The sequence below is a fragment of the Ursus americanus genome, chromosome 6, assembly GCF_024610735.1.
Source record: "Ursus americanus isolate L20-20 chromosome 6, mUrsAme1.1.p, whole genome shotgun sequence".
NCBI classification, from domain to species: Eukaryota; Metazoa; Chordata; class Mammalia; order Carnivora; family Ursidae; genus Ursus; species Ursus americanus.
Window position 1 is genome coordinate 402,461 of NC_142132.1, and position 12,866 is coordinate 415,326.

At 55.3% G+C, this 12,866-nt stretch overlaps 1 protein-coding gene across 4 annotated transcripts; it reads left to right on the forward strand.

The window, feature by feature from the left end:
• The first annotated feature begins 3,819 nt into the window (after positions 1 to 3,819).
• Positions 3,820 to 12,594, forward strand: CALY (calcyon neuron specific vesicular protein). 4 transcript variants are annotated; one of them, XM_087862514.1, is made up of 7 exons: positions 3,820 to 3,909; positions 4,153 to 4,220; positions 9,718 to 9,872; positions 10,924 to 11,037; positions 11,629 to 11,742; positions 11,942 to 12,291; positions 12,444 to 12,594. In XM_087862514.1, the coding sequence occupies exons 3-6, from the start codon at positions 9,738 to 9,740 to the stop codon at positions 12,266 to 12,268; spliced, it is 690 nt and encodes a 229-aa protein (XP_087718640.1). In that variant the 5' UTR covers positions 3,820 to 3,909; positions 4,153 to 4,220; positions 9,718 to 9,737; the 3' UTR covers positions 12,269 to 12,291; positions 12,444 to 12,594. The 4 variants fall into 4 exon arrangements, with proteins under 4 accessions (XP_087718640.1, XP_045665358.1, XP_087718639.1 ...); XM_045809402.2 differs by having other exon boundaries at positions 4,153 to 4,216; XM_087862513.1 differs by lacking the exon at positions 4,153 to 4,220 and adding an exon at positions 7,599 to 7,879.
• Positions 12,595 to 12,866: the final 272 nt, after the last annotated feature.

The following is a 12,866-nucleotide window of genomic DNA, read 5'->3' on the forward strand; positions in this document are numbered from 1 at the left end:
ATGAGCCCCAACTAGGTAAAAACAGAGACATATCACGGCTGAACTGTTGAAACTCAAAGACAAACTCTTGAGGACAGCAAGAGAAAAACCATGCCTGGCAGAGCCCCGGCAAGCCGGCTGACCGCTGACTTCCCAGCAAGGACAGGACAGGCCTGCAGCCCCGTCTTAGCGGACTGTGCCAGGGCCCAGAAGGCTCCGAGGAGGCCGGAGTCACCCTGACTCCAGAGGCAAAGACATTACAAGGAAAAGAAAAGTATACGCTAATATTCCTCATGAACACTGACAAAAATTTCTTAATAACATATTAAAACACGGGGCGCCTGGATGACTCAGGCGTTGGGGGTCTGCCTTCGGCTCAGGTCGTGATCCCGGGGTCCTGGGATCGAGGGCTCCCTGCTGGGTGGGAAGCCTGCTTCTCCCTCTCCCACTCCCCCTGCTTGTGTTCCCTAATAGTGTTTCTGTCAAATAAATAAACAAAAATATTTTTTAAAACTACTAAAACACATAAAAAGGAATTTATTTTAGGAATGCAAAATTGATTTAATATTCAAAAATGAATTGATATGTTACGCTGTACTGATAAAATGAAGGACAAAGAACATGTGGTCATTGTAACAGACACAGAAAAAGAATCTGAAACAATCCAATACCCATTTATGATAAAAGCTTTCAACTAAGAACGTGCCTGAGAAAAAGGCACGTACAAAACACCTACAGCAAACACCGTATTTCCGTGAACATGGACAGCCTCCTCCTGAAGACTGGGCTTGAGATGACGGCGCTATTCAGCACGGCGCTGTCGAGAGCGGGCAGGGCAGCAAGAGAACGAAGAAAACTAGGCTTGACTCGGATGGGCAAGTACAACTGTCTTTATTTGCAGAGGCTGTGATCCCATATTTAGAAGGTTCTAAGGAAGATCTCAGGATACAGGATCAACATACAAAAATCAGTTGTGTCTATACACTAGCAGTGAGCAATTTCACTGAAATTAGGAAAAATTCCTTCATGATAGCACTGAAAACAATGAAATACTAATAAATAAATTTAACAAAAGAAGCCCAAGACTAGTGCTGAGAGAGATTACAGATCTAAATACACAGAGAAATGTTCCGTGTTCATGGCTTGGAGGGTTCAATTTTGTTAAGATGACAGCTCTCCCAAAATTGATCTGTAGATTCAGTGCAACTCCTATCAAATTCCTAGCAGGATTCTTTGTAGAAATCTGCAAGCTGATCCTAAAACTTACGTGAAAAGGCAAAAAATTCGGAAGAGCCAAAACGACTTTCTAAAAGATGGACGAAGTTGGAAGACACACACTACTCCCGCTTCGAAACTCGCTATAATGCCACAGTGATAAAGCGTGTGCCACATGCATGGGGATTGATAATAGATGAGTGAAATGGAATTAAGGGTCTAGAAATAAACCCACACATATATGGACAACTAATTTTTGACAAAGATGTCAAGACAATTTGATATGGAAAGGTGAATGTTTTCAACAAAAGGTGCTGAGATGAGTGAATGTCCATATGCCAAAAAAAACCCACAAAAGAATTTAGACCTATAACCTACATTGCACACAAAAGTTAATTCAAAATGCATCATTCTACGGGGCGCCTGGGTGGCTCAGATGGTTAAGCATCTGCCTTTGGCTCAGGTCATGATCCTGAGGTCAGGCTCCTGGCTCACTGGGGAGCCTGCTTCTTCCCTCTCCCTCTGCCTCTCCCCCTGCTCATGCTCTCTCTCTCTCTCTGTATCTCTCAGTCTCAAAATGAATAAAATATTTTTTTAATTCATCATTCTAGGGCCACCTGGGTGGCTCAGTCAGTTAAGTGTCTGACTCTTGATCTCAGCTCAGATCTTGAACTCAGGGTTCTGAATTCAAACCCCACGTTGGCCTCCATGCTGGGCTTACTTAAAAAAAAAAAACAAAATCCATCATTCTTTTAAAAAATATGCATCATTCTTAAACGTAAAAGCTAAAATTGTAAAAGCTCCGGAAGAAAAAAAATGAGAAAATTTTTCATCACCTCGGGTTAGGTACACAGTTCCTAAATACAGCACCAAAAGCATGGACCAAAAGCATGGTAGATAAAAGAAAAAAACAGATGTTGGACCTCATGAAAATAACAAACTTTTGTGCTTCAAAAGACACCACCAAGAAAGTGAAAAGACAAATCATAGACTGTGAGACACTGTTTGTGAACCCTGTATTTGATAAAGGACTTGTATCCAGAATATATAAAAAGGTCTTACAACTTAATAATAAGACAAAACCCAAATGAAAACTATTTGGAACTTTTGAACAGATATTTCATCAGAAGTATATCAGTGGCTAATAAATCCATAAAGAGACGCTTAGTTAGCACCATTAGTTATTAGGGATTCAGGTTCAAAACACAGTGAGATATCACTACGTGCCCACTAGGTCAGTGTTAGAGGAGAATTGTCCCCCCCCAAAAAATTTTTATGTTGAAGTTCTAACCCTCAGCACCTTAGAATGTGGCTGAATTTGGATATGAGGTCTTTAAAGAGATAATTGAGTTAAAATGAGGTCACATGAGGTTCAGGGGAACACGCAGCTCTTGATCTTGGAGTCCTGAGTTCGAGCCCCGATTTGGGTGTAGAGATTACTTACATAAATGAACTTGGGGGGAAAAAATGAGGTCATATGGGTGGGCCTAATCCATTCTGATTAGTGTCCTTATAAGAAGAGGAGAGGAAGACAGACACGCACAGAGGGGCGACCCTCCGAAAACACAAGCCAAGAAGAGAAGCGTCGGAGGAAACCAACCCTGCCCTTGGTATCAGGCTTGGAGCCTCCAGCATTGTAAGGAACCAGATTCCTGTGGTTTAGCCACCCAATCTGTGGCACTCTCAGGGTGGCCCTAGCTGACTACTACAGGTGGCTAGTTGGCTATTAGAAAAAAGACAGACAATAACAAGTGTTGATGGAGGCGGAGAGAGTGGAACCCTCATACATTTCTGGTGGGAACGTAAAATGGTGCTACCCCTTTGGAAAAAGGTTAGCATTTTCTTTAAAAGTTCAACGTAAGCTACCATCTGACCTAGCAATTCCCCTCTTAGGTACCTACCCAGAGAAGAGAGGCCAATGTCCACAAACACAGGTACGATGTTCCCAGCAACACTGTCTACCATAGACAAAGCTGGAAACAGGGCAGGTGCCCATCAGTGGATAGAAGGGATCCTAGCGGGACCGTGGGGGCACTATTCAACAGCAGAAGGGACCAATCACTGATAACATGCTGTTTTCCTTGCTGTCTTCCACCAGCTGGGAGCCAGGGATGTGGAGCCTGACCCCAGCCGGGCTGAGCTGCCCCCCAACTCAATCGCTGTACAAACACCTATGGAGCACCTTCTTTATGGGGGTACCACGCAGGTGCTGGGGCACAACACTGACCAAGAAGGATAGGATCGCCCTAGGAAAGCTGGAGGCCGAGGGACTTCAGGCGCTGAGACATGAGGAGGCCCTCTTCTGGGGGCATGAAGGCCAAACCAAGGGGAGCAAGAAGGAAAGTCTGAGCACCTGACCAAGGTCGTGGGGACCAGCCTGGATACCCCCAGGCCAAGGAGCAGCCAAGGCTCAGCTGTCCAGGGCGTCTGCCCCCCTGCAGTGAGGTGGTGTGAGTGTGTGAGGTGTGCGTGTTAGTCTATGCCCCCCCTCCCCCGCACAGCTCCGATGGGGGGGGGCACAGTAGGAGTGCAGCCCTGGCAGCAGACGCAAGTGCTCCCCTCCCTCCGCCCGCGTCTCCCAGGCAACAGCAGCCTCGGTCTCGGCTCGGTCCCTCCCCCGCCCCGCCCCGGCTGCGAAGCGTCTGGAACCGCATCCTTCCTCCGCATCCTCGTCCTGCGACCGCATCCTGCAGCAGCTGCCCGTTGGAGCCGCCTGTGAGCCATTTCCACATTTCTCCTTGTGGAGCGGGGGCACGGGGGGCCGAGTGTGTGCAGGGGCGTGCAGGGGAGTGTGCACGGGTGTGTGAGGTACGTGTACAGGTGCGTGTGCGAGATGCGTGTGCGAGATGCGTGTGCAGGGATGGGAGGGGGGCACTGCGGCTGACCCAATGGCGGCCAGGTCGAGCCAGGGTCCTTCCTTGGGGTCTCTGCTGACCGGAGCGGGGGTGCTGTCCCCAGGCCTCCCTGACGATCGGGGGGGCCTCCGCGGGGTGAGCCGCTGCCTGGACCTTCCGGAAGAACCGTAGGTATCCAGCCTTGCACAGACCCGACGGCTGCCCGGATCTCCAGTCCTCAGCACAGCGGGGCACCTGGGGTGGGGGTCGGACTGCTGAACATCAGCTCCCTCACCATGGTCTGAGAGAGCCGCTGGGAGGTGGGCGTCCCCGAGGTAGGGAGGGGGTGCCAGTTCCAGAACCTGTTCAGCTGTGTCTGAGGGTGGGAGAGAGTGGGGGCGGGTGGGGGGCGGAGTGGGGGAGAAGCGTCGAGGCAGAAGGCGTCGGGCGAACCAGATCTGCTGAGAAGACCTGCTGGCACCGAGAGCGGGGTGACTGTGGCGGGGGCAGCTGCGTGGTGGCCAGGAGCCAGGCATACGGGTATTTCTCCAGAACCACCTGCCACAGCCCCTGGACGCGGGGCTACAGGTGGCTGGTGTGTGGGAAGCCAAAGCTGGGTGCAAACCTGCGCTTTCCCTCTCAGGGCTGGGCTGGCGCTCGCAGTTCACCTACCCTTGAACCAAAAGCCAAACCGAGGACCGGCCTGCAGGGCCTCTGGTGGGGGCTGCGGCGGGGGCGGGGGCGGAGGCGTGTGCTCCGCTGGGTTTCAGCAAAGCACGCAGTGCCCTGCGCTCCGCAGTCACGTGCACGCTCTCGACACGCGCAGGACGCTCGTACCCAGCACGCACAAGCCCGCGCCCGTGCGCACTGGCGCGCACCCGTCGGCGTGACGCAGCATACGAGGGGGGCGGTGAATGCGAGTCTGTGACCCGCGGATCTGCAGCGTTTTGGGCTAAGGGCCCTTGTCCCGCCTCTCCATCGGTGCGTCGGTCCATCAGCACAGCCTCACCGCCCATCCCGCGCCCCCTCCCCAAATGTCGGAGAGGCGCATGCACCGCCCGCACCCAGGAGCCCACAGCGGGTGGGGAGCAGATGACCCGCTGGAGAAGACACAATTTCAGAGTAGGGTGGAGGGAGGGGGGCCAGTGGGAGGAGTAGGGGCGGCCCCCCTAGTCCATGGAGTTCTGTGTCTGTCGTGTGAATGAACCCAGCCAGCCTCCCCAAAGGGTCCCCATGACTCAGCAAGGGCAATGAATGTTCGGGGGAGGGGGTCCCACATGCAGCCCAGCCCCTTCCCCAGCATTCTGCCTGGGGCATGAGGCCTGGAACCGGACGCGGAGAGTCCAGAAGGCCCCAAATGGCTCCTTTCCTTCATGAAGATGTGTCATCCCCGGCTCTATTTCCATGGAAACCCGCAATGACGTAACATGGACGTCACGCCCTGTCGGAGGAGTTGGAGATCGGCTTTGGCTCCTAGAGGACCCCAGAGGCGGAGCTCCTTGTAAGGAGAGGCCGCCTGTGGGGAGGCTAGGCTGACCCGGGCCCAGCCTTCCGGCGGGCGTGGCCACCAACCCGAGATTGAAGAGGCTGCGGGGCTGCGGGGCGGCCACACGCTCTGCGCCTCCGCGCTGTCCTCTGTAAAGCACAGGCTGGATTTGTGAACCGCGGGGACACTGCTGCCAGAAGGCCTCCAGCCCCCTCCCCCTGGAATGGCACACCTCTCCCGCCCCTGCGAAGCTCCCCTCCAGCCCTGGGCACTTGCTGCCCCACTTCCCCCGCCCCTCCCCTAAGGTCCCCTGTCAGTCCCTCCCTCCGGGGCACCTTCCCTGCGCTTCTGAGCCGTTTTCTTCCTCGCGCTGGAAAACCCGACCTCTTTATATCTGTATTCCGATGGTTCCTTGTCCATCTCTGCCTCCCAGAGAGCGGACGTCGTCCGCATGATCCGCCTAAAGAATAACCCATTGCCCGCCGGTCTGGGGCAGGCGCGGAGGTGTCCGTGAGTCCCCCTGCCCGCCTCCTCGGGCTGCTCCCCAGCCAAGCCCGACTCTCCCCAGGAAGAGCCCTCCAGCCAGGGACTGGGAGTTGGGGGCGCTTTGCTGACCTGTAAGGGCCCTGGGCCAGGCGCCTAAATCCAAGGAAGGGCCCCAGCTCAGGGCCCTAATGGGACCTTCCTCCCTGGAGCGCCCAGGAAGTCCACGATGGGGGTGCCTCTCTCTTGCCCAGGCGGCTGCTTCTTGCCTGCCCCACAGTGCTGCTCCTGGCCACCCCTCCCCGCTTGTCTTACCCAGCCTTGACCTCCCTGCCCAGCACCTTGCACACTCTCCACCCTGGGCCTCTCTCTGCCTCTGCCTCTGCCTCTGGGTGGGAGCTCCTCTGTGTTCCCACCCTGCCTGCGCTGGCCTCTGGGGTGTGAGAGACTGGGTCAGCTAGGGCCTGGTGGGCATCTGCGCTGGTGGGGCTGCTACAGTGAGAGGACGGAAGTTTGGGGATTCAGAGGCCCAGCAGTGTTTGTGGGATGGGTGCAGGCAGTGGCGAGGGAGGGCGGCACAGCCCCAGGGGCTCTGCCCTTCGGTCAGCACAAGGAAGGGACTGGAGAGACAGCCAGGGCCCAGGAGCCAAGGGGCTCATCTTCTCTGTTCAGGCGAACATCAGGGTCCAAATCCTGGGGGAGGGCATGGGGTAGCTGTGCCTCTGCCTGCTGTCCTTTGGTTTTGGTTTCGTTTAATTTGAACTCTTTTTTGTTGTAAAATATAATGAATATTCGGAAGAGGACATAAAACAGACGTGCAGCCTAGTGATTTCAGGTAGGTGCTCCCCAGTCATCCACCACCCAAGAGAAGCCTAGAAATCCCCACCTGTCCCTGGAGCCGCTCCCGTGCCCAACGGCACACCACCCAGACTCTCCAGACACAGGAGCAACTAACTGGTCTGCCCCCCCCCCCAGTGTGTCCCTAATTGCCCGCGATTGGTTCCTGATGGTTACAGTTAGAGTTGGCTTGTTCTTGAACCTGCCTGTGTGCCTGGCTTCCTTGGCTAACCTCGTTTTGCGGGACTCGGGCGGCGCTTGCATACGGCTGCGACCCTTCCCTCGGTAGGAATGCCTCCGCTGATTTACCCGCTTTGCTCTGATCACGCGTGGTGGTGTGTGCTTCCGTGGGAACAGCGCTGCTGTCCACGTTCCTGCACACCCGTCTCTTGGCCGGGTGCCCACCCTGGAGGGAGGGTTGACCTGCGTAGACTATGCGAGTCGACACCCCCTGCATGGCGTCTCTGGCTCCTTGAACTCTCCTGGGTTTGGATGGGCTTCAGTACCTCTCCTTAAACTGGTTCTAATCCGTCTCCCTCATGGACTAATGAGGGAGAGCACCGTTTGAGTATTCGAGGCCATTTGAAATCCTTCTCCGTCCGTTTTTCTATCCGGGTTATCTATCTTTTTCTTTATCAACTTGAGCTGTTCTTTACAGGCTGTGTACATACATAGCCATCTGCCCTGTGTTGCCTTCCTCAGGCAGCCGCATGGAATCACCGCAGTGGGGTGGCTTAAAACAGCACGCGTTTACTCCTTCACAGGCTCTGGAGACAAGAAGCTAGAAATCAAGAATTGGGAAGGGCTGTGCTCCCTCTGAGGCTCTGGGGAAGGATGCTTCCTGCCTCTCCCAGCTTCTGCTGACCCCAGGTGTTCCTTGGCTTGTGAACGCACCCTTCCAACCTCTGCCTCCATCTTGATGTGACCACCTCCCTGTGTGCGTTCAAATTTCTCCCTTCTGTGAGGACGCCAGTCCCTGGGTAGAGCCCATGTAATCCAGTATGACGTCGTCACTTGATCACATCTGCAAAGAGCCTATTTCCTAGTAAGGTTACACTCACAGGTAGCAGGGGTTAGGACCTGAACATTTCTTGTTGAGCCCACAAGTCCTTTGCATGTTGCAAATATCTTCTCCGGTCTTGTTTTCTGTTTCCATTCTTTGAAGACTATGTTTTGATTAGCGGGAGTTCTTAATTTTAATGTAGTCCTTTTATGGTTAGTACATCTTTCTCATATCAAGGAACTCTTTCCCTCCCCCAGACCAGGAAAATATTCTCCTGTTTTATTTTCAAGATACTTTCCCAACCTAGGGTTACCCACCTGGAGTAGATTTCTGTGTGTGCTGGGACATAGGGATTAGGGGCCCTGTTTTCCGTGTGGACATCTGTTTATCAAAAGGTGGCCATGCCCCCTGCTTTGCACGGCATCTCTGTCGTAAATCCATGGGCTGTGTGTGGGGTGTGTCACACGGGGTTCAGTGCACCACACGTCAGTGCCACATGGCTGTGTGAGCTGGATGCCTGGCAGACGAACCCCCCTTGTTCTTTTACAAGATGTCACATGTGTTCTTGTCCCTTTGCGTTTTGTATAAAATTACAATGCTTGGCAAGTTCACACACACACAAATTCTGTGGGACTATTGATTGGTATTTATTGATTCTAGATACATTTTGGGGGGAAATGACACTTTTAAACTTGGAACCTTCCAAAATCCGTGACCGTTTTGTTCTCTACTTACTAAGGAAGTTGGGTCTCCTTTTGTCTTAGTCAATGTTTTGCCTGAGGTCTTCCATGATTTTCCATATGGAATTCCTTTCCATTTCTCTTAAGTCTGTTCTGGAGCATTTGATATTTCCAATACCGTTTAAATGGAATCTTTCAAAAACGTATTTTCTAATTTTTTGTCACTGATACATAGAACTGTAATGACCCCTAACCCCGCTGGACTCACTCTTCAATCTTTGTAATGGATCCGTAGACTCGTGGATTTTCCACACACAGTGTTCGATCCGTGAACAGTGAGAGTATTACCTGATCTCGACCAGGCCTTTTATCTCTTACCCATTTTTCCTGCCCCACAGCTTGGCTCAGACCTCCAGCACGGTGACTTATAGAACTGATAATAAAAGGCCTTTTTATCTCCTTCCTCATCTTAAAGGCAAAGCTTTCACTGTTCACATTCAATATCACATTCAATATGTAGGGATTTTTGTGCATGGCCTTTATCAATCAGATTAAGGAAGTGTCCTTCTGCCCTTGGATGCCAATAGACTTTTAAAATAATAAGCAGATGTTGAATCCTGTCAAATACTTTTCCAGATATTACTGAAATTGATCAGATGATTTTTAAAAGGTTTTATTTATTTATTTATTTTAGAGAAAGAGAGATGGGGGAGGGGCAGGGGGAGACAGAGCATCTCAAGCAGACTCCCCACTGAGCAGGGAGCCAGATGCAAGTTTTGATCCCAGGACCCTCAGATCATGACCTGAGCCGAAATCAAGAGTCCGATGCTTAACTGACTGAGCCACCCAGATGGGGTCATTTTCATTGAGCACAATAGTTCCCTTAGAACGTACACTAGAGCAGGCTGGCTAATGGTAGACTCTGCCAGGGTTGTGTGTCTGGGCATTCGCAGGTCAGAGGTATCATCCGGTACATGGCTCTGGGGCCCCGAGGGAGAGCAGACGGCGGCAAGTGACTAGAAGCCTATAGCTGAACATGCCCACTTTGTCCTGGGATGTTGGTCTGTCTGTGCACGGCCTACCGTGGCTCTGGCATAAGGAACGCTGGGGCCAGCCTGGGGCCCTCTCGCTCCCTCACAAACTGGCATGGACATCTGCTAGGTGGTGAGTGGTCAGTAACCTGTGTCTACCTCTGGACAGGACAAGGACCAACGTTCACCATGGTGAAGCTGGGTTGCAGCTTCTCCGGGAAGCCGGGCAAAGACCCTGGGGACCAGGACGGGGCTACCACGGACAGCGTCCCTCTGATCAGCCCCCTGGATGTCAGCCAGCTCCAGCCACCATTCCCTGACCAGGTGAGTGCCTGGGCCGGCATGAAGGGCTCTTCTCAGTCTGCCCTGGGAATAGAGGGCAGTAGGGTAAGCTTTATTTAGATGTGGACTCCCCCCAACATTCAGGAGAGTAAGCCGAGGAAGGGCCGGGCTGGGCCAAAACCCTAGCTGGGCACAAGCCATCTGTGTGACCTGATCGGCTCTCCGGTCACCCAGGTCACCCTGTCCTCACCTGTGAACTGCAGTGAACTGGCCGAAGGGCGATTGTCGGGACTCACACACCATCCTGCAGACAGTGCCCAGCCCATGGTGCTGCCCAGCAGGGGCTCAGCAAGCCAAAATGCCCACCCTTCCCGTGGGCCCGAGAGAGGGTCTTTGGGCAATGACTGAGGGACAGCAGCTTTCTGGAGGAATCTGTAGGAAGCAGGCTCAGCTCTGGCATAGCCCTGCCTGAACCCACCTGAGCTCTGGCATCAGGAGTTATCCCAGTGGGGGCGGGGGGAGCCATCTGTACCCATGTCAATCAACATTTGGCCGGGGGCCATGAGAGTGGGGGAACCTCCAGGCATTGCCAGGTGTGCCCTGTCCATTGGCCGAGGGCAGTTCTTCAGGGATCTGGGTGGGCTTCAGTTCTGGACCTCGTTCTCAACAGACAGGTGGGAAGGCTCAGTGCTTGCCCCTTGGGATCACTCAGAGCATAGGACTGTACTTGCCTGGGCCCCATGTGGTAGGGGTCTCGAGACTGTGAGCCAGAGAAGTCGGGGTGGACTTCCTGGAGGAGGGAGCCATGACGTGGAACAGCTACAGGAGAAGCTCCTGGCAGGGAGAGCCGACACCCTTAGAACTGAAGGGAGCCAGCAGACTGAGGGGTTCCATCTATGGTGTGGCCGGGCCCCAGGACTGCCAGGGCCCAGAGGCACTCAGCCTCCACCTTCCCTTGGCTTGTAGCCAGTGGAGCCTAGGCACTAGACAGTCCTGGCAGCTGGTCAGTACCCACACCACTGCTGGGCAGCTGACCCCTGGACCCCCCCAGTCCTCCCAGTTCAGGGTCCTCCTGGGTCATCTCTTTCCGCAGGTGGTTATCAAGACACAAACAGAATACCAGCTGTCCTCCCCGGACCAGCCAAAGAAGTTTCCCGACCTGGAGGCCCAGAAGCTGGCCTGTAACCACCCAGAGGAAGGGCGCAGGGTAACCCAACCCTCCCAGTCCCATGCTGCCCAGTAGTCAATTCCAGGGGGATTCAGGGCAGGGGAGGTGGTGAGCGGACAGCTGCAGACACGGGTGCCCATACTCTGAGCCAGGTTGACTGGGCCCCCTTGCTCACTGGCCTGCTCTCACCCCATTCAGAGACCTTCGTCCTGCTCTAAAGTGGGTGAGAGTGGCAGCTGCCTTCAGAGATGCTGCCGTGAGCCACTCGGCCCCGCCTGCCCCTGCCGTGCCCCCATTTTCCCAGTGGGTCATGTGTCTCTTCCTTAGTGACTCCTGGGTTTTGTACGTACAGTGGAAAGTCATTTCTGCTGTGTATCTGGCTAATATTTTTCCCACCCTGTTTTTTTAGCCATAAGTTCACTCAGTGATGGTTTTGTTATTTTTAGCGTGTACCATTCTAAAGCATTTTGCTTTTCATCAGTGAGACCGGCCCGGTCCCCTTTCATCCGTTGTTCGGAGCTAGAAGAGCTCTGCCGACAGAGGCCCGCGAGCCCCTGACGGCTGCCCTGGCCCTTGCAGGGGCTTCACAACCCCTCCACCAGTCCCTCTCCTTTCCACCCGCCCCTGCAGCTGCCCACAGCGCGGATGATCGCCTTTGCCATGGCGCTCCTGGGCTGTGTCCTAATCATGTACAAGGCCATCTGGTATGACCAGTTCACCTGCCCGGACGGCTTCCTGCTTCGGGTAAGGCCTGGCGAGCTGCGGGACCGGGTGCGGAGTGGGGCAGTCCAGACCCTCCCATGCGTGGATACCGCTGGGCAGAGTGCCAGCGAGGGTCCCACGGGGGCGTCCCCGTGGACGCATGGGAGGTGGGCTGCCTCCCCACCCGAGGGAAGTCCCCTGCGGTGCCGCCCTCCCCCCGCGTGACCCGCCCCTCCCGCAGCACAAGATCTGCACCCCGCTGACCCTGGAGATGTACTACACCGAGATGGACCCCGAACGCCACCGCAGCATCCTGGCGGCCATCGGGGCCTACCCGCTGAGCCGCAAGCACGGCACCGAGACGCCCTCGGCCTGGGGGGAAAGCTACCGCGCCGTCAAGGAGGGGCCCAAGGCGCCCACCCAGGCGGGCGCGGCGGCGGCGGCAGGGGCTGCAGGGGCGGCGGCAGGGGCGGCGGCCACCGAGCCCCCTGGCAAGGCCTCGGCGCTGGGAGAGAAAGAGGCGGCGCCGAAGGCCGCAGGCAGCGCCCCGCCCCCGGCCTCCCAGTGATGGCCTCCGCACCTGCAGCCCGGGTAGGCGTGCTGGGGGCGGGGGGAATGGGGGCGGGTCACGTGAACGGGAAGTGGGGGCGGGGCTCAGCCGTGCGCTTCTTCCCACGCACGTGGGGGTCGTGTGCCCGCCTTACAGCGCCCGCTCTCGCCCCTCCTCCCTTCTGTCTTGGCAGCGCCCCCCGCCGGCACCTGTGACCGCCCTCGCCCGACGCTCTCCCATATGTGGTCGTGTCCCTGCTTCCAGGACCCCTCGCTGATGCCCCCTGCCCCCTGAGCTTCTAGCTCTGCTGCTTTTCTCTAAGTAAAGATTCACATCCTCCTGGGTCTCGTGTTTCTCCTGAGCATCCTCCATCCCGCTGGCCTCTCTCCTGCCTTCCCAACCCCCGCGAGGGGGAGCGCTGGCATCGTGCCTCCCCCGGACAGCCCAGAGGGGCCCCTGAAGGTTCCTGAAGAGCGGCGGTGGAGGGGCAGTGAGCCACCCTGGGAAGCCGCGGTTCACAGACAGGGACAAGGCCAGGGCCATTGTGCGAGCCGCCCTGGGCGCCAGGGTCCAGCGTGGACAGGGTTTGGTCCATTGCTCGGCTAGCTGCAAAGAA

What these genes read in the sequence shown, in the direction of transcription:
- CALY (XM_087862514.1), top strand. Translation starts at nt 9,738, where the DNA reads ATGGTGAAGCTGGGTTGCAGCTTCTCCGGGAAGCCGGGCAAAGACCCT. An exon ending in AGCCACCATTCCCTGACCAG is followed by an intron (nt 9,873 to 10,923) that starts GTGAGTGCCTGG and finishes CTCTTTCCGCAG; the next exon opens with GTGGTTATCAAGACACAAAC. An exon ending in CGGACGGCTTCCTGCTTCGG is followed by an intron (nt 11,743 to 11,941) that starts GTAAGGCCTGGC and finishes CCCCTCCCGCAG; the next exon opens with CACAAGATCTGCACCCCGCT.